Source organism: Salvelinus namaycush, chromosome 39 (genome assembly GCF_016432855.1).
Source record: "Salvelinus namaycush isolate Seneca chromosome 39, SaNama_1.0, whole genome shotgun sequence".
NCBI classification, from domain to species: domain Eukaryota; kingdom Metazoa; phylum Chordata; class Actinopteri; order Salmoniformes; family Salmonidae; genus Salvelinus; species Salvelinus namaycush.
In genome coordinates, this window is record NC_052345.1 from 21185947 (window position 1) to 21210787 (window position 24841).

The 24841-nt window shown below is 40.2% G+C and overlaps 1 protein-coding gene across 1 annotated transcript in view; it reads left to right on the forward strand.

Moving 5' to 3' along the window:
• Positions 1 to 21277, forward strand: part of LOC120033018 (zinc finger protein 850-like) — a gene marked incomplete at both ends in the record, with an annotated part of 46010 nt that extends 24733 nt beyond the window's left edge. The window contains 2 exons of the mRNA XM_038979304.1: positions 9600 to 10027; positions 20801 to 21277. Of these exons, the coding sequence (XP_038835232.1) occupies positions 9600 to 10027; positions 20801 to 21277 (905 nt within the window). The remainder of the gene's footprint in view (positions 1 to 9599; positions 10028 to 20800) is intronic.
• Between the last annotated feature and the right edge of the window lie 3564 nt (positions 21278 to 24841).

Below are 24841 nucleotides of genomic sequence, written 5' to 3' on the forward strand. Positions count from 1 at the left end.
TATTGATTTCAACATGATATGGATATTAGCCTCAGGGGGAAAATCCAGGCCCTGAATTGGAAGAGTACTATTCATGAGTTTTAACAAAAAATGACTAACATCAAAGGAGTTGTGTTACACTTACCATGTTGGTGACCCACTTGAATCAAAATGCAACACTTCAAAATGTAGCTAGCTGTTTTCTACAAATTGTCCTCTAACCAGTGATGTACACATTACTCCCAGATTCCGTGTGGTTTTTGAGCTGTTAGTTTAAACAGGACATGCAACCTCATCTCCCTCTCGGCACAATTAATTTTAGCATGATATCGATGAGTTATGACAAATAAGTGTTGCGTTCCTTTGTTTAGCGACCCCTAAATTTAAATGCATCACTCCCAAATGTAGCTGACTGTCTTCTGCAGGTTGTCCTCTAACCAGTGAGGTAAAAGATATCTCCCATTTCCGTGTGTTTTTTTAGTTGTGTTCGTTTCAACATCACGTACAACCTGATTTCCCCCCTAATTGATATCAGTGATTTATTGCTACTTGTCAAAACAACAGTGTTTCTGGTGCTTGTGCAGTTTATAAGGTGCTTGTTTAAAAAAATACAAGTAATATGATTATTGCAGATGTTTGTGTATATACATGTTTTATTATTCCATGCCTCACCATTAAGTGAATTATTGCCAATACATATGAACAAAGGGGTGTATATTTGGTTTTGATATTTCAGATTTACAATTCATGTAATATTTAGTAATCATAATTTTTTATGCAATCAACTGACAATTTTTGGGTATAATTATATTGACGTTGTTGCCCTTCTTTTAGAATATCAGGGTTCATGTTCAGATGTGCCAACCCAAATGTACTAGAGCATGACATTGGGGACTGGGCCCCGATCCAACAACATGCCTATCGAGTGAACCCTGAAAAGAGAAAGAAGCTCCGCAGTGAGGTGGAAAGTTACTATTGATATTGCAGGAGTTTCCTCTTGAAACCAGACATGTCCGTGTTAAGGACAACTTTGTGATTGTCTCATGGGTGGGCACTCAAAATGTTTGTGTTTTGCGTTTAGCCAGTGTGTTGCCATGGATCACAATTTATTATGACTGCATGTTTTTTCGTATTGGAGATGAGTTTTGTTTGGGCTCGTTCTAGAAACTACTTTTTTTTCTTGTTTTGAATTGATGATAGCCAGTAGACGCCATGTTTATATTGGTGAAGGTGAAGCATTGTAGTTGATTATCATGTCAAAATTAGTTTTAGGATTCTAGAAAGAAAAAGGATAAAACTAATAAGATTGTATATTATTATTTAGAAATTTGTTTTTTCTTGTTTTTAATTGTTGACAGCCAGTAGACATAGTTTATATTGTAGAAGGTGAAGCATTTTAGTTGATTTTAATATGAAATGGAAGTTGTTTTATGTTGGTGGTGAGGATATAGGATATATTTGTTGTCTTAAGGGGGAAAGTGATACAGGCTTTGGTTTTTCCATTTATGTTTTGAGGTTGGACTTTAACAATCTCAAGCCCAATGCCTTGGCTTAAAGAATTATATTTTACTACACAAGCATTAGTAAGGTTTAACAGAAAATTGCCCCACAGTGCTAACGAGCTATATGTGCTAAAGAACCTAACTCCTATAACATAGAACAGTTTGTTGATAGAGGCCTGTTCTAACTGTTCTGGGTGTGTAGAATGAACCCATGATGTTCGGACACTCAGCCAAGAATATGACAGACACTGACTGGTTCCTCTTGATCCTCCACAGAGTAAAGGTTATATCCTGCACACCAGTAACAGGGCTGTTGTTTTGGAGCCTGTTTCTGGGGAAAGATTGTGGTGGAGAAATCAGAATTAGCTAAGTAACATAGATAATTAAGATGTATTATCTGCAGAATATGCTGATATGAACTATTGACCTCTTGCTATTAGAATGTCTCCTTTCTGACTCTGGTGTCGGCAGCTGCACTTCCTCCCTCAAATGGGGCCTCAGTCACCTTGGGTCCAGAGAGGGGAGAAGTCAGGCTTATTGATCACATGTCCCTCTTGCTAGGCAGAATATCAGCATCTATCACATGTCCCTGTTGCTATGCAGAAAATCAGCATCGATCACATGTCCCTGTTGCTATGCAGAATATCAGCATCTATCACATGTCCCTGTTGCTAGGCAGAATGTCAGCATCTATCACATGTCCCTGTTGCTAGGCAGAATGTCAGCATTTATCACATGTCCCTGTTGCTCGGCAGAATATCAGCATCTATCACATGTCCCTGTTGCTATGCAGAATATCAATATCTATCACGTCCCTGTTGCTATGCAGAATATCAGCATTGATCACATGTCCCTGTTGCTAGGCATAATATCAGCAGGGAGTAAGGCAAAGGAGATCAGAAGGAAACATTGTTTCCATATGTGAACTATGTGTTTATTGCAAACCATGTGAAGGGAAGGCGTGAGTAATGGGGAACCAATCACTTGTCTCCACAGTGTCTGTGCCTCAGTCACCTCCTTTTAGGCGGAGATTGTATTTGGGGCCCAAGGTCTGGCACAGGATGTGTGGGGTTGGTGTTCGGGAACCATTGTACGTCGTCTCTGAGGTTGCACCTATCCTGAGATAGTATATAACCCAGAAGCAAGCCTCCTTGTTATAACAAGTCTTTTCATAAAAGTAAAACCTTGATTGATTATTAATTTTGCCTCTCCTCATTATTGATTATGGGTAGAATTTCCACCACAGCATGTAGGGCGAACCGATTGGTATCACCTCGTTAGTCAGAATGTGTTACACCTGTGCTGGCTTGTCCATCTTGTTAGGGTTGGATGTTGCATCCAATTGTTAATATTTGAATCAATGACATTTCCTTGGGGTGCTCATTAGTCTTTCAGTTGTTATTCTTCTGTTTTTTATCCCCTTATGTTTGTTGTGTAGTAAATATTTCTGTTTATTTTCATTGTTTTTTATATATTTTTTCCTGTGAAGCCATTGTGTTGCATCCATGTCTGACATGTGCTGTATAAATAAAACTTGATTTGATTTGAACATATTGCAAAACAAATTAACCCAATGACTGACCAATCAACAGACTCTTGGTCCATCTTAGTATAAAAAACAGTATAAATTCAGTATATCTTCCACTATGTCAAAATAGTGCCTGGTATGTACGTTTAGTGTCACTTTTCAACCAACCCAGTTCATTTGTTGAAAATGAAAAATGTTGAAATCAACAATACGTCAAAGGATTCAACTACTGAAAACTGAAACAAACAAATGGATGAAACAGATCAATCCCACTGGACATTGGGTTTGATTCAGACCCTGCCAGCATGGCCAGAGATGTAACTTATAACCACAGAACCAACACAGACCTTTCATGCATGACTAAAAACACCTAAGTATTAGATTTACTGCCCTGGTCTGTATTCGCCTCAGACACCATTCACAATGCTGGCTGAGGTACAAGTAAAACATGACATATTATTTCCTAACCATTCACAATGCTGGCTGAGGTACGAGAAAAACATGACATATTATTTCCTAACCATTCACAATGCTGGCTGAGGTACGAGTAAAACATGACATATTATTTCCTAATTGTAAAAAAATCCCCACTCCATAATCAACTAGTCTCTCACTGTTTACCAGAATAACATGAGTTGTGTCCTTCAGACTGTTAGACTGTTAGTCCATAATCATATTCAGCTACTTAGATGTCATGTATTGTCATGTTATGTTCTCTCTAATGAAACATCGCCAAGTGAAATAAAGTTGATAAGATACTCTAAATAGACATTAAATAAAAAATGGTTGTTCAGAAATCATTAATTATCATGTTGCTCTGATGAAATGAACTAAATATTTCACAATCATTACCACTGCTGATATTCACAGAGAATAATTACAAGGATCATATTTCTCAGTTGCATTGACCTGCAGACATCAGACACCCCCTCTCCCTTATGCACATGTGACTGAAATGTAACCAATCACTGAGCCAGCTTTGATGGCCCAATAAACAAAAAACAGCAAGTTTCTGCCAGCCAATGGGATAATTCCAGTACAGTACATGTGTAGAGGGATAATTCAAGTGCAGTACATGTGTAGAGATAATTCCAGTACAGTACATGTGTAAAGGGTGTAGAGGGATAATTCCAGTACAGTACATGTGTAAAGGGATAATTCCAGTGCAGTACATGTGTAATGGGTGTAGAGGGATAATTCCAGTGCAGTACATGTGTAAAGTGTTTAGAGGGATAATTCCAGTGCAGTACATGTGTAAAGGGTGAAGAGGGATAATTCCAGTACAGTTTATGTGTAGAGGGATAATTCCAGTGCAGTACGTGTGTAAAGGGTGTAGAGGGATAATTCCAATTCAGAAAGTTCCTACCCTTGAACCTTTTGTCTGAACATTATAATATACATTTTACTCAACTGCGTTACCCACTCCAGTCAGCAGATGGCGGTCTGCGACTTTAAGGCAATGCTGCCAGTGTGACGTATAATCTAGTGGACGGAACGCTTCTTTCAACAGCAGCAACACTTAGGCAGACACCTCGGTAGCTTGCTAGACAAAATAGCCGAACCAATACAGCTCTTTAGACGCTTTAGTGTATATTAGCCACTGTGTTTTAAACCCACTTCTGTTGTCTAGTTAGTTATCCGATTTAATTTCATATTTACGGTGTTGTTATTATTCAGCTAGCGGGCTAGTTAACTTAGCATTATCCTAGCTAACATCCCCGACCATGCGGTCACTAAGCTACTCCCCTGCTAAAGAAGAGGCGGATATCACTGTAAAACAAGAAGTAGAGGATGAGGCCTTTACTGTGAAAGAAGAGGAAGACACGTTCAGAGTGAACGAGGAGGATGTTACAGTAAAAGGAGAGGAGGATGCAGTTTATGGAGTGAAAGAGGAGGAGGGAGAGATGACTGTTACATCGAAAAAGGAGGAGGAAGAAGAGGAGGAAACTGGATTTCTGGGCCCGGTTTCCCAAACGCATCTTAAGGCATTCAATGGTTCTAACGATGAATTTAGCCATAAGATGGTTTTGAGAAACCGTTCCCTGATTAACACTAGTAAGTACTGTCTTAATTAAATACAGGCACCAACTCTGCAGTTGTTGAACTGATGTTTGGTGTTAAAGTGGAAATTTGCAATTGCTACATCCATGTTGTTACTTTTAAATTATTTATTTATAGCCATTGATTCTTGAAGAATAACACATGCTTCATGAGCTTATTTCAACTGTTGTACCCCATCAGAACCCCAAATAAGCTTTTTTTACTCTAATGTTTAGAAACAATGTAAATCAACACTGTATAGCCTCAACATGGTTAAAACTATAATGTTGATGTCATGGATGGTCAGTCGTTGCATCCGTAGGTCTGTCTATGAGTTTGAGAGTAGTTACATTTCTCCAACCCCATAATCATTTTATTACCAAAACAGTGGTGGAATGACAGATTTGTTATTGTTTGAACTGCAGATTTCTGGGTTGTGTGGGTTTTTTAAACAGCAACAAAATGGCTGCCCAGAGGCTTGGTTTGGTGAACAGCTGAGGGATGGGGGAAGAAGAAGTGTAACCACTCTCAAATTCATAGAGAAAACTATTGTAGAAACCGTAACCCAACACCCAGCGACCTCGTCAAGAAGTTCAGACATCTTGGCGTAACAGTTATAAGGTGTTGACTTGACAGTCACTGGACCCAGGTTTGAGTTCAGCTCAGGGCTACCCCCTGGATTCACTACACTATGAATACAAGGACTGGCCATCCATGATATCATAATGATAGTTTAACTAATACCCATCCCGGATCCGGGATCCTCCTCATCAAAAAAGCTGACTAGCATAGCCTAGCCTAACGCGACAGGGATATCATATAATATAATTTTCATGAAATCACAAGTCCAATACAGCAAATGAAAGATAAACATCTTGTGAATCCAGCCATCATTTCCGATTTTTAAAATGTTTTACAGCGAAAACACAATATGTATTTCTATTAGCTAACCACAATAGCCAAACACACAACCGCATATTTTCACCATGTTTCCACCGCATAGGTAGCTTTCACAAAACCGACAAAATAGAGATATAATTAGTCACTAACCAAGAAACAACTTCATCAGATGACAGTCTTATAAGATGTTATACAATACAATTATGTTTTTTTTCCGAAAATGTGCATATTTGAGGTATAAATCATAGTTTTACATTGCAGCCACCATCAAAAATAGCATCAAAGCAGCCAGAATAATTACAGAGAGCAACGTGAAATACATAAATACTCATCATAAAACATTTATGAAAAATACAGGGTGTACAGCAAATGAAAGATAAACATCTTGTGAATCCAGCCAATATTTCCGATTTTTTAAGTGTTTTACAGCGAAAACACAATATAGAATTATATTAGCTTACCACAATAGCCAAACACACAACCACATTTATCCACCGCAAAGGTAGCTTTCGCAAAAACCAGCAATAAAATATATATTAATATAAAATTAATCACTAACCTTTGGACAACTTCATCAGATGACAGTCTTATAACATCGGGTTATACAATACATTTATGTTTTGTTCGAAAATGTGCATATTTAGAGCTGCAAATCGTGGTTATACATTGTGAATATGTAGCAACATTTTCCCAGAATGTCCGGAGATATTTTGGACACTCACCTAATCTGACCAAAGAACTCATCATAAACTTTACTAAAAAATACATGTTGTACAGCAAATGAAAGATACACCAATTCTTAATGCAACCGCTGTGTTAGATTTTTAAAAATAACTTTAGTACGACATACAGCATGGGTTATTGTGAGACAGCGCTCACCAAAATGGCGGAGAATAGGAGTCAACATTTGACACAGAAATACGAAATAACATCATAAATGTTTTCTTACTTTTGTTGAGCTTCCATCAGAATGTTGTACAAGGAGTCCTTGGTCCAGAATAAATCGTTGTTTGGTTTTAGAATGTCCATTTCTTCTGTCGAATTCGCGCCACAATGCTAGCCAAGGTTGCTAACATTCCCATCCTCTCTTGACGCAAAGAACGGAAAACTCCAAAAGTCCCAATAAACGTTGAATAAACTGATAAAACTCGGTTGAAAAAACCTACTTTATGATGTTTTTCTAATATGTATCAAATAAAATCAGAGCCGGAGATATTCGCCGTGTATACCGAACGCTTTTCAGAAGACAATGTCGAGGTCCTTCGCGCACCTTGGAAAACTGACAAAATGGCTGACCTGTCACTCCAAAAGCTCTTATTCGACCTCAGATCAAGCTAGACACCCCATTCCACCTTCCACTGCCTGTTGACATCTAGTGGAAGGCGTATGAAGTGCATGCATATCGATAAATATAAGCCAGTTGAATAGGCAGGCCCTGGAACAGAGCCTCGTTTTCAGATTTTTCACTTCCTATATGGAAGTTTGCTGCCAAATGAGTTCTGTTTTACTCACAGATATAATTCAAACAGTTTTAGAAACTTGAGAGTGTTTTCTATCCAATAGTAATAATAATATGCATATTGTATGATCTAGAATAGAGTACGAGGCAGTTTAATTTGGGCACGATTTTTTCCAAAGTGAAAACAGCGCCCCCCTATTGACAAGAAGTTTTTTAACCAAGTTCCTAGGATATATAGTATATTCTAGAATTCATCCATGATGTCATAATTATAGTTTAACCAGGTTTCTAGGCTATATAGTATATTCTAGAATTAATCCATGATGTTGTAATGATAGTTTAACCAGGTTTCTAGGCTATATGTATATTCTAGAATTCATCCATGATGTCATAATTATAGTTTAACCAGGTTTTGAGGCTATATAGTATATTCTAGAATTGCCAGTGTAGATTTCCTGTGGAGGTGAAATTGTTAGATCTGTTGATAAGTCATTGAATAATATTCATCCATTTCTTTTTTCACGCCATTACATTAAAGGTGAAACATACCTAGATTCCATTACATTAAAGGCGAAACATACCTAGATTCCATTACATTAAAGGTGAAACATACCTAGATTCCATTACATTAAAGGTGAAACATACCTAGATTCCATTACATTAAAGGTGAAACATACCTAGATTCAGTTACATTCATGAATTGGTTTGAAAACTTTGTTTTAGAACATTCTCAAAGTTGGTGCCTTGACGGATTTGTAGAAAACGGTTTGTCATAAAACACTTTTTTGAACCTTTATTTAACTAGAACAAATTCTTAACAGCTTAAAAAAATGACATTAGCATGAATTACCCTCCGTGAACAAGAAGCACCACATTACAAATATTTTCAAAGATGTGAGAATTTACTTCTCTGTAATATAGATTTTCAATCGTGACATTTCGTACTTTCGAGGAAAATAGGCATGTTTCTCGACTCATTCCCTGACTTTAAAAAGGGATTTTAGTGAGAATTAGCTTAGGAACTGTGTGTCTCAGCATGACAATGTGAACACGATTGGTCGACAGTCTCTTGGACGGGCGTTATATACGCTTTGACATTTTCTGGAATAGTTTTTATTTGAAAACGTTTTTGTTCAGTTGCAGTCTCTTGGACGGGCATTAAACATTTGAATAAGGCTGTAACTTAACAAAATGTGGAAAAGGGGAAGGGGTCTGAACTCTCTGAATGCTCTGTATGTTTTATTAAAAAAATTAAAGTGTAACCTTTATTTAACTAAGCAAGTCAGTTAAGAACAAATTCTTATTTACAATGACGGCCTACACCGGCCAAAACCGGACGACGCCGGGCCAATTGTGCGCCTCCCTTTCGGACTCCCAATCACGGCTTTTTGGGATACAGCCTGGATTCAAACCAGGGTCTGTATTGACGCCTCAAGCACTGAAATGCAGTGCCTTAGACCGTTGCACCACTCGGGAGCCCGAAAATTATGTTCTAGTGCTGTCCCCAACTAAAATAAATCTTGGCCAACCAAGAGTCTTCTGTTGTTTCTACCAATCAATTGGTTGAACATTTGTAACGTGTATTTTTCCATATATAGACGCAAATTTCGCTGTAATATTCAGAATGCATTGTGAAAAACTAAAATTGATATTGGTAAATAGTGGGTTCCTCATTAGCAGTGAGGAGTTTCTGCAACCAGATATACTACATCCATAACTTGTGGTTTCCTCATTACCAGATATACTACATCCATAACTAGTGGTTTCCTCATTACCAGATATACTACATCCATAACTAGTGGTTTCCTCATTACCAGATATACTACATCCATAACTAGTGGTTTCCTCATTAGCAGATATACTACATCCATAACTAGTGGTTTCCTCATTACCAGATATACTACATCCATAACTAGTGGTTTCCTTTGTCGTTCACACAGGAGAGATACGGGACTATCGTGGATCCTCTGGGGAGCCTCAACAACTTTTTGATGCTGAAGAGGCAGAGAAGAGTCTCTCCAGATCAGAACACCTCAAGAAACACCTGCAGAGACCCACAGGGAAGAAATCTTACCACTGCTCTGACTGTGGGAAGATATTCTCAAGATCAGGCTCACCAAATCTACACAAGATTTTACACCAGCGAAACGTCACCACTGTTTTGACTGTGGGAAGAGTTACTTAAAATCAGATTCACTGAAACTACACCTGAGAATACACACTGCAGAGAAACTTCACTGCTGCTCTGACTGTGGGAAGAGATTCACCTCTTCAGTAAACCTTAAAATACATCAGAGAATTCACACTGGAGAGAAACCTTATGGCTGTGATCAATGTTTGAAGAGGTTTACTCATTTAAGCAGCCTAATAGCACACCAGAGAACACACACAGGAGAGAAATCTTATAGATGTGATCAATGTGGGAAGAGTTTCACTACATGGAACTGTCTGAAGATACACCAGAGAATACACACAGGAGAGAAACCTTTCAGCTGTGATCAATGTGGGAAGAGTTTTGTTACATCTAGCTATCTGACTGTCCACCAGAGAACACACACAGGAGAGAAACCCTATAGCTGTAATCAATGTGACAAGAGATACTCTCGTAAAAGATCTCTGGTCAAACATCAGAAAATACATTCATGAAGGAGTTGTTTCATGACATCAATGAAATAATGTCACAATGTTTTAACATTGTAGTAGGAGTATTGTAATGATGTCACAATGTAGAACCCTGTTCTATTGATTTCAGTTTTATATGGATATGAGCTTCATCTGTAGAAACATCTTTGTACTTTGCTCCGTTCATCTTTCCCTTGATTCTGACTAGTCTCCCAGTCCCTGCCATTGAAAAACATCCCCACAGCATGATGCTGCCACCACCGTGCTTCACCGTAGGGATGGTGACTGGTTTCCTCCAGACGTGAAGCTTTGCATTCAGGCCAAAGAGTTCAATCTTGGTTTCATCAGACCAAGGAATCTTGTTTCTCATGGTCTAAGAGTCCTTTAGGTGTCTTTTGGCAAACTCCAAGCAGGCTGTCATGTGCCTTTTACTGAGGAGTGGTTTCCGTCTGGCAACTCTATCATAAAGGCCTGATTGGCGGAGTGCTGTATAGATGGTTGTCCTTCTGGAAGGTTCTCCCATCTCCACAGAGGAACTCTGGAGCTCTGTCAGAGTGACCATCGAGTTCTTGGTCACATCCTTGAACAAGGCCCTTCTCCCCTGATTGCTCTGTTTGAAGAGTCTTGGTGGTTCCAAACCTCTTCCATTTCAGAATGATGGAGGCCACTGTGTTCTTGGGGACCTTCAGTGCTGCAGACATTTTTTGGTACCCTTCCCCAGATCTGTGCCTCGACACAATCCTGTCTTGGAGCTCTACGGACAATTCCTTCGACCTCTCGGCTTGGTTTTTGCTCTGACATGCACTGTCAACTGTGGGACCTTATATAGACAGGTGTGTGCCTTTCCAAATCATGTCCAATCAATTAAATTTACCAATTGTGGACTCCAATCAAGTTGTAGAAACATCTCAAGGTTGATCAATGGAAACAGGATGCACCTGAGCTCAATCTCGAGTGTCATAGCAAAGGGTCTGAATACTTATGTAAATAAGGAATTTCTGTTTTTGCTTTGTCATTATGGGGTATTGTGTGTAGATTAATATTATTTAATACATTTTAGAATAAAGCTGTAACGTAACAAAATGTGTAAAAAGTCCAGGGGTCTGAAAACTTTCTAAATGCTCTGAATATGCTATTGGTTTACTGTTAGAATAAGTTGTATGACTACACCAATACTGTTAAAGCAACCATTCACAGACCTAGAAAATGCATAGCCAACCTTGCTGCTAGTGATCTTGCTACTGGGTGTGTGGGTTTCTGTTCCAGCCCTGCACTAACACCTGCCATTGTGCTGATTATTTGGATTAGACACTATTCAACTATTCAGTCATGTCTTGTTTTGGAGTCAGATGGATGTCTAAATCCACGGCCCATTTCCACAGGTGTTCTTTATGATATGAAATAAAGTGGTGATTCACAGAGTGAAGTATAGTGTCTTTTTGGGTCAATGAACATTCCCTGTTTTTCTGTTTTATTTGGTTGTTACTCTAATTTAGTCTGATTTTGCACAATCAATGTCTGGCTGACAGTCTGCGAACTGAGTCAATCTAGTACCCACAGAATGAATGTTGTGGGTATTTAATTCTGCTACATTTAAATATTATTTTATTAATTTAAGCTTTATTTAACTAGGCAAGACAGTTAAGAACCAAATCTTATTTACAATGACGGCCTACCGGGGAACAACTGCCTTGTTCAGGGGCAGAACGACAGATTTTTACCTTGTCAGCTCGGGATTCGATCCACCAATCTTTTGGTTTCTGGCCCAATGCTCTAACCACTAGGCTACCTGCCGGCCCATAGGCGTGTCCAATGCAGACATGATGGATTAGTATTGGCTTATATTATAGACTCATAATAAGGCTAACCATGTCGAAGGAGACCAGATTAGACCCATAATGAGGCTAACAATGTTGAAGGAGACCAGATTAGACTTGTAATGAGGCTGACCATGTTGAAGGAGACCAGATTAGACTCATAATGGGGCTGACCATGTTGAAGGAGACCAGATTAGACTCATGATCAGTGGTGGAAGAAGTACCCAATTGTCATATTTGAGTAAAAGTATAGATACCTTAATCGACAGTTACCCAGTAAAATACTACTTGAGTAAAAGTCTAAAAGTATTTGGTTTTAAGTATACTTAAGTATCAAAAGTATAAATCACTTCAAATTCCTTATATTAAGCAAACCAGGTGGCACAATTTTCTTGTTTTTTTATTTACGGATAGCCAGGGGCACACCAACACTCAGACATAATTTACAAACGAAGCATTTGTGTTTGGTGAGTCCGTCAGGTCAGAGACAGTAGGGACGACCATGGATGTTCTCTGTTTAGTGAGTCTGTCAGATCAGACGCAGAAGGGACGACCAGGGATGTTCTCTTGATAAGTGCTGAATTGGACCATTTTCCTGTCCTGCTAAGCATTCAACATGTAACGAGTACTTTTGGGTGTCAGGGAAAATGTATGGAGTAAAAAGTACATTATTTTCTTAAGGAATGTAGTGAAATAAAAGTAAAAGTTGTCCAAAATAAAAATAGTAAAATAAAGTACAGATACCCCAAAACAACTACTTCAGTAGTGCTTGAAAGTAATTTTACTTGACCACATAAGTAACCTTGCCTGAAGACTTGTTTGGTTCCCAAGCACTTTAAGTTGGCATCCATGTTTCATGGAAAGAGACAACAAAGTATAGCCCAGAGTGTAGCAGGTGGACATTGGGTTTGATTCAGACCCTGTCAGTGTGCCAGGTGGACATTGGGTTTGATTCAGATGCTGTCAGTGTACCAGGTGGACATTGGGTTTGATTCAGACCCTGTCAGTGTGCCAGGTGGACATTGGGTTTGATTTAGATGCTGTCAGTGTACCAGGTGGACATTGGGTTTGATTCAGACCCTGTCAGTGTACCAGGTGGACATTGGGTTTGATTCAGACCCTGCCAGTGTGCCAGGTGGACATTAGGTTTGATTCAGACCCTGTCAGTGTGCCAGGTGGACATTGGGTTTGATTCAGACGCTGTCAGTGTACCAGGTGGACATTGGGTTTGATTCAGACCCTGTCAGTGTGCCAGGTGGACATTGGGTTTGATTCAGACCCTGCCAGTGTGCCAGGTGGACATTAGGTTTGATTCAGACCCTGCCAGTGTACCAGGTGGACATTTCAGACCCTGCCAGTGTGCCAGGTGGTCATTGGGTTTGATTCAGATCCTGTCAGTGTGCCAGGTGGACATTGGGTTTAATTCAGACCCTGCCAGTGTGCCAGGTGGACATTAGGTTTGATTCAGACCCTGCCAGTGTACCAGGTGGACATTTAAGACCCTGCCAGTGTGCCAGGTGGTCATTGGGTTTGATTGAGACCCTGCCAGTGTGCTAGGTGGACATTGGGTTTGATTCAGACCCTGCCAGCATGGCCAGAAATGTATTCCAAGGTCAGTAACTTATAACCACAGAACCACCCCAGACCTTTCATGCATGACTAAAAACACATAAGTATTAGATTTACTGCCATGGTCTAGTTTGTCACTGCATCAGACACCATTCACAATGCTGGCTGAGGTACGAGTAAAATCTGAAAAAATATTTCCTAACCATTCACAATGCTGGCTGAGGTACGAGTAAAACATTACATATTATTTCCTAACCATTCACAATGCTGGCTGAGGTACGAGTAAAACATGACATATTATTTCCTTATTGTAAAAAAAATAAAATCCAGACAACTTTACCAACTTGTCTCTCACTGTTTAACCAGAATAACATGAGTTGTGTCCTTCAAACTGTTAGACTGTTAGTCCATAATCAACTAGTCTCTCACTGTTTAACCAGAATAACATGAGTTGTGTCCTTCAGACTGTTAGACTGTTAGTCCATAATCAACTAGTCTCTGACTGTTTAACCAGAATAACATGAGTTGTGTCCTTCAAACTGTTAGACTGTTAGTCCATAATCATATTCAGCTACTTAGATGTCATGTATTGTCATGTTATGTTCTCTATAATGAAACATCACCAAGTGAAATAAAGTTGATAAGATATTCTTAATAGACATTAAATAAAAAATGGTTGTTCAGAAATTATTAATTATCATGTTGCTCTCATGAAATGTACTTGAAAATATTTGAATAATTGCAAGGATCATATGCATATTGCACATGGACCGTAAGAAATCCTGAATGTATTGAAATGCCTGGGCTCGCAGGGAATGTGTTAATTCATAACCCATAATTTATAACTTTTGCTGGAAAGGGGCGGTTCAGACAGGCTGGCACGCTCCCTGACCTTACTTGGCAGGAACTAATGGAGATCCATAATAAACCCCAGGAAGAGTAGCTGCATCTTTGGCAGGAACTAATGGGGATCCATAATAAACCCCAGGAAGAGTAGCTGCTGCCTTGGCAGGAACTAATGGGGATCCATAATAAACCCCAGGAAGAGTAGCTGCTGCCTTGGCAGGAACTAATGGGGATCCATAATAAACCCCAGGAAGAGTAGCTGCTGCCTTGGCAGGAACTAATGGGGATCCATAATAAACCCCAGGAAGAGTAGCTGCTGCCTTGGCAGGAACTAATGGGGATCCATAATAAACCCCAGGAAGAGTAGCTGCTGCCTTGGCAGGAACTAATGGGGATCCATAATAAACCCCAGGAAGAGTAGCTGCTGCCTTGGCAGGAACTAATGGGGATCCATAATAAACCCCAGGAAGAGTAGCTGCTGCCTTGGCAGGAACTAATGGGGATCCATAATAAACCCCAGGAAGAGTAGTTGCTGCTTTGGCAGGAACACAGTCATGTGATATGTGGTATATAAAAGTCCAATCTTAGGAGAGTACATGGGAGGCACTATACTGTGTGTCTGCAGGAGTCTATCTGGTCAAAACCACTGATACAGGAGCCCCTCCACCCTCTGGTGGGATGGATCATGTCTACAGAGAAACCTAGATTCAAATACTTAGATGTGTGTGTATTGGGTATATGTTGTGAAATTGTTAGATATTACTTGTTAGATATTACTGCACTGTCGGAGCTAGAAACACAAGCATTTCACTACACCCACAATAACATCTGCTAAACATGTGTTTGTGACCAATAAAATGTGATTTGATTTTGATTTGAAATAAATGTCCTATTTATCAAAGGTGCTTTTGGCTGGGGTCAAAATGACTCCAAAGGATTTTAATTTGTTAAAAGTCCACTTTGATACAGAAACCCTAAACCATGATTTAGATTTATTAAGAACAAGTTGATTGACAAAGTCATGAAAATTTGAACAAATCACATTTTGGCTATGATAAAAGATATGCCTATGGGGTCAAAATGATCCATGTCAGAAGTATGGTTCAATGAAAATATGTAGTGGGTGTAAAGTTTGTTTTAATTTCTCACTCATTAAAAACGAATCAATCAACACATGCTTCTCTTTGAACGACTTAATATACACTGCTCAAAAAAATAAAGGGAACACTAAAATAACACATCCTAGATCTGAATGAATGAAATATTCTTATTAAACACTTTTTTCTTTACATAGTTGAATGTGCTGACAACAAAATCACACAAAAATGATCAATGTATATCAAATTTATCAACCCATGGAGGTCTGGATTTGGAGTCACACTCAAAATTAAAGTGGAAAACCACACTACAGGCTGATCCAACTTTGATGTAATGTCCTTAAAACAAGTCAAAATGAGGCTCAGTAGTGTGTGTGGCCTCCACGTGCCTGTATGACCTCCCTACAACGCCTGGGCATGCTCCTGATGAGGTGGCGGATGGTCTCCTGAGGGATCTCCTCCCAGACCTGGACTAAAGCATCCGCCAACTCCTGGACAGTCTGTGATGCAACGTGGCGTTGGTGGATGGAGCGAGACATGATGTCCCAGATGTGCTCAATTGGATTCAGGTCTGGGGAACGGGCGGGCCAGTCCATAGCATCAATGCCTTCCTCTTGCAGGAACTGCTGACACACTCCAGCCACATGAGGTCTAGCATTGTCTTGCATTAGGAGGAACCCAGGGCCAACCGCACCAGCATATGGTCTCACAAGGGGTCTGAGGATCTCATCTCGGTACCTAATGGCAGTCAGGCTACCTCTGGCGAGCACATGGAGGGCTGTGCGGCCCCCCAAAGAAATGCCACCCTCACCATGACTGACCCACCGCCAAACCGGTCATGCTGGAGGATGTTGCAGGCAGCAGAACGTTCTCCACGGCGTCTCCAGACTCTGTCACGTCTGTCACATGTGCGTGTGCACCTGCTTTCATCTGTGAAGAGCACAGGGCGCCAGTGGCGAATTTGCCAATCTTGGTGTTCTCTGGCAAATGCCAAACGTCCTGCACGGTGTTGGGCTGTAAGCACAACCCCCACCTGTGGACGTCGGGCCCTCATACCACCCTCATGGAGTCTGTTTCTGACCGTTTGAGCAGACACATGCACATTTGTGGCCTGCTGGAGGTCATTTTGCAGGGCTCTGGCAGTGCTCCTCCTGCTCCTCCTTGCACAAAGGGGGAGGTAGCGGTCCTGCTGCTGGGTTGTTGCCCTCCTACGGCCTCCTCCACGTCTCCTGATGTACTGGCCTGTCTCCTGGTAGCACCTCCATGTTCTGGACACTACACTGACAGACACAGCAAACCTTCTTGCCACAGCTCGCATTGATGTGCCATCCTGGATGAGCTGCACTACCTGAGCCACTTGTGTGGGTTGTAGACTCCGTCTCATGCTACCACTAGATTGAAAGCACCGCCAGCATTCATAAGTGACCAACACATCAGCCAGGAAGCATAGGAACTGAGAAGTGGTCTGTGGTCACCACCTGCAGAACCACTCCTTTATTGGGGGTGTCTTGCTAATTGCCTATAATTTCCACCTTTTGTCTATTCCATTTGCACAACAGCATGTGAAATTTATTGTCAATCAGTGTTGCTTCCTAAGTGGACAGTTTGATTTCACAGAAGTGTGATTGACTTGGAGTTACATTGTGTTGTTTAAGTGTTCCCTTTATTTTTTTGAGCAGTGTATAAATACAGTAAAGTACAAACACACTAAAGGGAAACAAATAAATGTTTTGAGCAAAATATATATATATTTTTTAAGAACTGCAAACTAGAAGAAGTGAGTGGTGTCATAGTAAGGCCTTCAAGGAGTTGGCTTGATGGGAAGTCGTGATGTCATCCAATAGGCGACAGATCTTCATGTGAATATTCATTATTATTTTTAAAATCCTTCCTGTTCTGTCATCATTGCTAGAAAGCCATTTTCAAGTCTTGCCATAGACTTTCAAGACAATTTAAGTCCAAACTGTAACAACATCACCGTATTCCTGACCTAACCCTGAGCATATCGGACTGTTTTTCTCCACTACATCACCGTATTCCTGCCGTAAGCTCTGGACCATTACACCAGATAATCGCAGCTGGCTAGCTGCCACCGAGTGGCCCAGCCTCGAAGCTAGCCTTGAGCCAGGCTCATCTCCCGGCCTATTTAGTGGACCCTATGATCACTCGGCTACACAGCTGATGCCTCCCAGACTCTTCACTAAGACGACTAGAAGCCACTACATCACCGGATTCCTGCCGTAAGCTCTGGACCTTTGCACCGGATTGGCTATAGTGGCTAACGCCCTTGTCCCGAAGCTAGCACCAGTTAGCCTCGAACCAGGTGCATCTCCCGGCTAGCAAACAAATTACTCCAGCTACAATACCTTTCTGCCAATTGGCCTGGACCCTTTGTCGACACAGACCCCCGCCGATCCATCACGACTGGTCTGCCGACGCAATTCCGTCCGATGTGCCCTCAACCGGACTTTGCCAGACGTCGGTGAGGCCCTTGTCCCAAAGCTAGCACCAGTTAGCATCGAGCCAGGCGCGTCTCCCGGCTAGCATAGTAACGACTACCTAACGGCTTCCCTGGTTCATATATTGCTGTTCACTGGACGCTATGATCACTTGGCTACATAGCTGATGCCTGCTGGACTGTTCATTAATCACAGTTCTCCATTTTGTTTATCTGTTGGCCCCAGCCTGGAACTCAGGCCCTGTGTGTAGTTAACCTTTCTGGGGTAGGTGGGACACACAATAAAAAAATATAATTCATGCCTTACCTTTGACGAACTTCTTTTGTTGGCACTCCAATATGTCCCATAAACATCACAAATGGTGCTTTTGTTCGATTAATTCCGTCGATATATATCCAAAATGTCCATTTATTTGGCGCGTTTCATCCAGAAAAAGACAGCTTCCAACTTGCGCAACGTCACTACAAAATATCTCAAAAGTTACATGTAAACTTTACCAAAACATTTCAAACTACTTTTGTAATACAACGTTAGGTATTTTTTTACATTAATAATCGATCAAATTGAAGACGGGATGATCTGTGTTCAATACAAAAAGAAAACAAACTGATGCAACTTTTCTGGTAAAACAATCCACTTCAAGTAACTCTCATTTAAGATGGCCGTACTTCTTCATTACACAAAGGAAAAACCTCAACCAATTTCTAAAGACTGGTGACATCCAGTGGAAGCGGTAGGAACTGCAAATAAGTCCCTTAGAAATCTGGTTTCCCAATGAAATTCTTAAGTTCTGTTATACTCACAGACATGATTCAAACAGTTTTAGAAACTTTGGAGTGTTTTCTATCCAAATCTACTAATAATATGCATATGTTATATTCTGGGGATGAGTAGCAGGCAGTTGAATTTGGGCATGCTATTTATCCAAAAGTGAAAATGCTGCCCCCTACCCCGAAGAAGTTAACTGACCCTCTCTGCCCATTCATCAACATTTTACTTGTTGTTATTTTCTTACCCGTTGTTGTCTTAGCTGATTAACTGTTGTCTTACCCGTTGTTGTCTTAGCTAGCTCTCCCAGTCAACACCTGTGATTGCTTTATGCCTCGCTTTATGTCTCTCTAATGTAAATATGCCTTATATACTGTTGTTTAGTTATCATTGTTTTATTTTACTGCGGAGCCCCTAGTCCCACTCAACATGCCTCAGAGAGCTCTTTTGTCCCACCTCCAACACATGCGGTGACCTCACCTAGCATAACTGGTGACCCCCAGAGATGCAACCTCTCGTATCGTCACTCAATGCCTAGGTTTACCTCCACTGTACTCGCACACTACCATACCCCTGTCTGTACATTATGCCCTGAATCTATCCTACCACGCCCAGAAATCTGCTCCTTTTATTCTCTGTTCCAAACGCACTAGACGACCAGTTCTGATAGCCTTTAGCCATACCCTCATCCTACTCCTCTGTTCCTCGGGTGATGTAGAGGTTAACCCGGGCCCTGCGTGTCCCCAGGCGCTCTCATTTGTTGACTTCTGTAATCGAAAAAGCCTTGGTTTCATGCATGTTAACATCAGAAGCCTCCTCCCTAAGTTTGATTTACTCACTGCTTTAGCACACTCCAACCTTAATACTGTAGCTGTTTAGTTACAGTCACATGTTCAACTATCATCAGCTGATCCAGGAAATAAATTTCTGAATGACAGTGACATGACAAACATTACGACATGCAACAACAACCAAAGTGCTTCTTCATTCATTACTCTGGTAAAGACAGTTATGCCGTGCACCACGTTGGATCCAACATCCCTAACAAATGAATGTTTATAATGTGTTATTGTCTACTTGATTTACTGTAGGGTCTCGTTAGTCTGTTTGGAAATGGAGATACTAGCTCATAATGTGTAGAGAACTGTTCCTTGATGGATAGGCTATTGTACAACACACACAGCTATTTTCTTATTCAGGACATTTAGAATGACAACACATTACAGAGTAGCCTAGTGGGATTATTCACAAAATGATCTGGTTATGAAATGTCATGACAGAGATTTTAGTTTCCATGTTTCACCTGAAATGTTCAATGATTTTTAATCCTAGGTCCATGTTGTTGTTAGGTGAAGTTATGGGCCAATTTGACATACACAGTGTACAAACCCTCATTGTCAGGCTGATGAAAAATCCAAAGAGCATTTTACTGGTTGAAGTGTTTTTTAACTACAAAGCGGTTGATTTGCGATGATGACACAAACATTATATTAATCAGGACATTCAAACGAGCCTTACAATTATAATCCAAAGTAGTGTGAAATGCACTCATAAGCAACCTGGAAATGGAGGTTACTCCCCTGAGTTTCACCCATTCACATTCCGAATACATTGTGAAAAACTAAAATCTTTGCTCACCATTTTTGCTCCAGGCAGATATACTACATCCATAACTAGCGGTTTCCTCATTAGCAGGGAGGTGTTTCTGCAATCAAATTGTGTGTGCATCGCCCTCGTACTGCAATTTTATTAAACACAGAAAGGGGCCAATATTGGAAACCAAAAGTTGTCTGGCACACTGCTTAGGGGTTCAACAACTTATTTATTGCCTACATTCATCGATTTTACTACTAATGTGAAAACAAGACAAAATATGACTTCTTGCTCATTTTAAGACAATTGTCAAATAATTGTAACATTCATTACAGACGTCAATTGTTGTACAACATCATGGCTACGCTGTTGGCATCAACTTTTACAATGCATTTCCACTGTTGTGGGCCTTTAACCATCTGTCTGACTTTGTTGTTCACACAAGAGAGAGACGGGACAATCGTGGATCCTCTGGGGAGTCTCAACAACATCATGATGCTGACGAGGCAGAGAAGTGTCCCTCCAGATCAGAACTCCTCAAGAAACACCAGCAGAGACCCACAGGGAAGAGAACACTGCTGCTCTAACTGTGGGAAGAGATTCACCTCATCAGGCATTAAGATTCATCAGAGAACACACACAGGAGAGAAACGTTATATCTGTGATCAATGTGGGAAGAGTTTTACTCAGTCAACCAGCCTGACATCACACCAGAGAATACACACAGGAGAGAAATCTTTTATATGTGGTCAATGTGGGAAGAGTTTTGGTCATTCTAGCGATCTGACAGTGCACCAGCGAAGACAAACAGGAGAGAAACCCTATAGCTGTGATCAATGTTTAAAGTTTTTTTTTACATCTGGCAACCTGAAGGTACACCGGAGAACACACACAGGAGATACATCTTATAGATGTGATCAATGTGGGAAGAGTTTTACTCAGTCAACCAACCTGATATCACACCAGAGAACACACACAGGAGATAAATCTTATATCTGCGGTCAATGTGGGAAGAGTTTTGTTACATCTAGCAGTCTGACTATACACCAGAGAACACACACAGGAGAGAAACCTTATAGCTGTAATCAATGTGGGAAGAGTTTTGTTACATCTGGGCAGCTGACTGTACACCAGAGAAAACACACATAATAGAAATCTTATAGCTGTAATCAATGTGGGAAGAGTTTTACTCAGTCAAACAACACCAGAGAACACACACAGGAGAGAAACCTCTTAGCTGTGACCAGAGATAATCTGATAAAAGATCTCTGATCAAATATCAGAAAATACATACATGAAGGAGTTGTTTCATGATATAAATGAATTAATGTCACAATGTAGAATGTTTTAACATTGTAGTAGGAGTATTTTAATGATGTTCTACCTTATCGTTTGCCCTGTTCTATTGATTTCAACATGATATATATATATTAGCCTCAGGGGGAAAATCCAGGCTCTGAATTGAAAGAGTACTATTTATGAGATTTAACAAAAATTGACTAACAAACCAGTGATCTAACCAGTGATCTTAACATTATTCCCAGATTCCGTGTGGTTTTTGAGCTGTTAGTTTTAACAGGATGTGCAACCTCATCTCCCTCCTCTCGGCACAATTGATTTCAACATGATATCTATGAGTGATGACAAATAAGTGTTGCGTTCCTTTGTTTAGTGACCCCTAAATTTAAATGCATCACTCCAAAATGTAGCTGACTATTCTGCAGGTTGTCCTCTAACCAGTGAGGTAAAAGATATCTCCCATTTCCATGTGTTTTTTTAGTTGTGTTAGTTTCAACAGAACATACAACCTGATTTCCCCCCTAATTGATATCAGTGATTTATTGCTACTTGTCAAAACAACAGCGTTTTTGCTGCTTGTGCAGTTTATAAGGTGCTTGTTTTAAAAAATATATATGATTATTGTGGCAGATGTTTGTGTATATAGCACATTTTACTTTTAGGTTTTGAATATATCACAAACTGTTTCTGCATATTGGTTATTTGGACACGTTAAAACTGTGTTTTGACATTGGGGCTATCCCACCTAGCAAAATGTCATTGAAAATAAGACTATGCCCAAAGTCCAATATACTTTCGGTTGTATTTGAAAGTGAAAGTTGAAAAGATGTCTTTTGTCAGTGACTTGAAAACGACTTAATTTCAACATACTTGCAGCCTATACACATGGACGCAGTATGATAAATTGGTTTATAATCAATTTTATTAACAATCCTACATCACTCCAGCATTTCTTTACAACATCCAAATGCTAATTGTCTTTATTCCACTACTGAAGAAGCATGACTCATCACCTCATATTTCAAACATTCAGCCTGACAAAAGATACATGTTTTATTATTCCATGCCTCACCATTAAGTGAATTATTGCCAATACATATTAACAAAGGGGTGTACATTTGGTTTTGATTTTCATATTTACAATTCATGTAACACTTAGTCATAATTATTTATGAAACAAACTGACAATTTATGGGTACAATTATATTGAAATTGTTATCCTGCTTTTAGAATATCAGGGTTCGTTCTCAGATGTGCCAACCCAAATGTATGACATTGGGGACTGGGCCCGATCCAATAACATGCCTATCGAGTGAACCCTGAAAAGAGAGAGAGAAGTAAGGTGGAAAGTTACCACGGATATTGGGATTTCGCAGGAGTTTGCTCTTGAAATCAGACATGACTAATACAATTAGATTTTAGTTTCTTTTTGGGGGGGGGGGTTTACTGCACGTTTTTCCGTGAGATGAGTTTTGTTTGGGCTCGTTCCAAGGGGACGAGAGTTCTAGAAGCTAGTTAGTTTTAGGATTCTATTGAAAGAAAAAGGATTTAAAAAATAATATTATTGTATATTATTATTTAGAAATTTGTTTTTTCTTGTTTTTCATTGTTGACAGCCAGTAGACACCATGTTTATATTGTAGAAGGTGAAGCATTGTAGTTGATTATAATGTGAAATGGAAATTGTTTTCTGTTGGTGGTGAGCAAACTTGTCCAACAAAAATATACAAAAATATAGGATATATTTGTTGTCTAAAGGGGAAGGTTTTACAGGCTTTGGTTTTTCCATTTATGTTTTGAGGTTGGACTTTAGCACGTATAGCTCGTTAGCACGTATAGCTCGTTAGCACGTATAGCTCGTTAGCACGTATAGCTCGTTAGCACGTATAGCTCGTTAGCACGTATAGCTCGTTAGCACGTATAGTTCGTTAGCACGTATAGCTCGTTAGCACGTATAGCTCGTTAGCACGTATAGCTCGTTAGCACGTATAGCTCGTTAGCACGTATAGCTCGTTAGCACGTAGGGCGCACCGATTGGTGTCACCTCGTTAATCAGTATGTGTTACACCTGTGCTGGATTGTCCATCTCGTTAGTGGGAAGGTGTTTCACCTGAGCTGGTCCAGGTTCTATTTAAGAGTGTCTGGGCCAGTGCTCCAGTTGTCTTGATAGATGTGGAGAGTCAACACCTTTAGTTGCGCCACCTTTTTGGTTTGCTTCCTGTCTTTAAGTTTGGTGTGAGTTTTTCTTTTGTTTGCCTCTTCTTGGGCAGATTTAGTGGGTCTCATGGTGGGTGTCTTTTGTGTCCCAGTTGTTGTTACTAGTCAACTTCCAGTGGACACCCCCATAGTGTCTTTCAGAGCCCCTCCTAAAAAACAAGCCTATATTTTGGGTTGGATATTGCATCTAATTAATATTTTAATCAATGGAATTTCCTTAATGTTCATTAGTCTTTCAGTTGTTAATCTTCTGTTTGTTGTGTACTAAATATTGTTTATTTTTTTTCTTCCTGTGAAGCCATTGTGTTGCATCCATGTCTGAAATGTGCTGTATAAATAAACCTTAATTTGACTTCAACAAATGAACCCAATGACCAATCAACAGACTCTTGGTCCCGCTTAGTATGAAAAACAGCATCACTTTTCCAGCCTGCTGAAGGTGTGGTGGAGTGGTAAACACCACCCCCGGCTCTACCAGGGGCTTGAGGTGGTCTCCCACAGCTCTGCTGGTGGAGTGGTAAACACCACCCCCGGCTCTACCAAGAGCTTGAGGTGGTTTCCCACAGCTCTGCTTATGTCATGTGGCCTTGCTGTTCCATTTCTTGACTGCCCCTGCAACACAAAAATAAACACATTTAGTCATATTATATAAAACATTAAAAGTAATGGATATGGAGCATCTATGGCCTCAGTTACACCTGGCACCTAAATGTGACTTCTGTCATCCGATCACTCCAAGCTGCATTAGGTTCAGATCTACCAGGATGGGCATTGCGTTTGGAATTTGAGTCTGGCCAAATATCCATAAGCAATGGAAAGAGATGTGGGTAAAAGTACATTTGACACAAATTACCTTTATAATATCAAAGAAGAAATGTGTGTGCCCGAGGGGAAATTAACTTTCATACAGCCAAAAGTTGTGAGAAATTACACCCATATCAGTGGACAATTTGCACTAATGTAAATTAACATGCATGACGGAACATATTACCTTTTGCTTATGTGATGAACTGCTAAGGGGACATAAATATTTACCATCTAAACCATGTGTGACCTCTCACCTCTCTGGCTGTAGAAGTGTTCTTCCTAACCAGTCCCTCAACAGCTCTCTGACTGAGCTACACCCTCACTGGGTCTTCAGAGGAG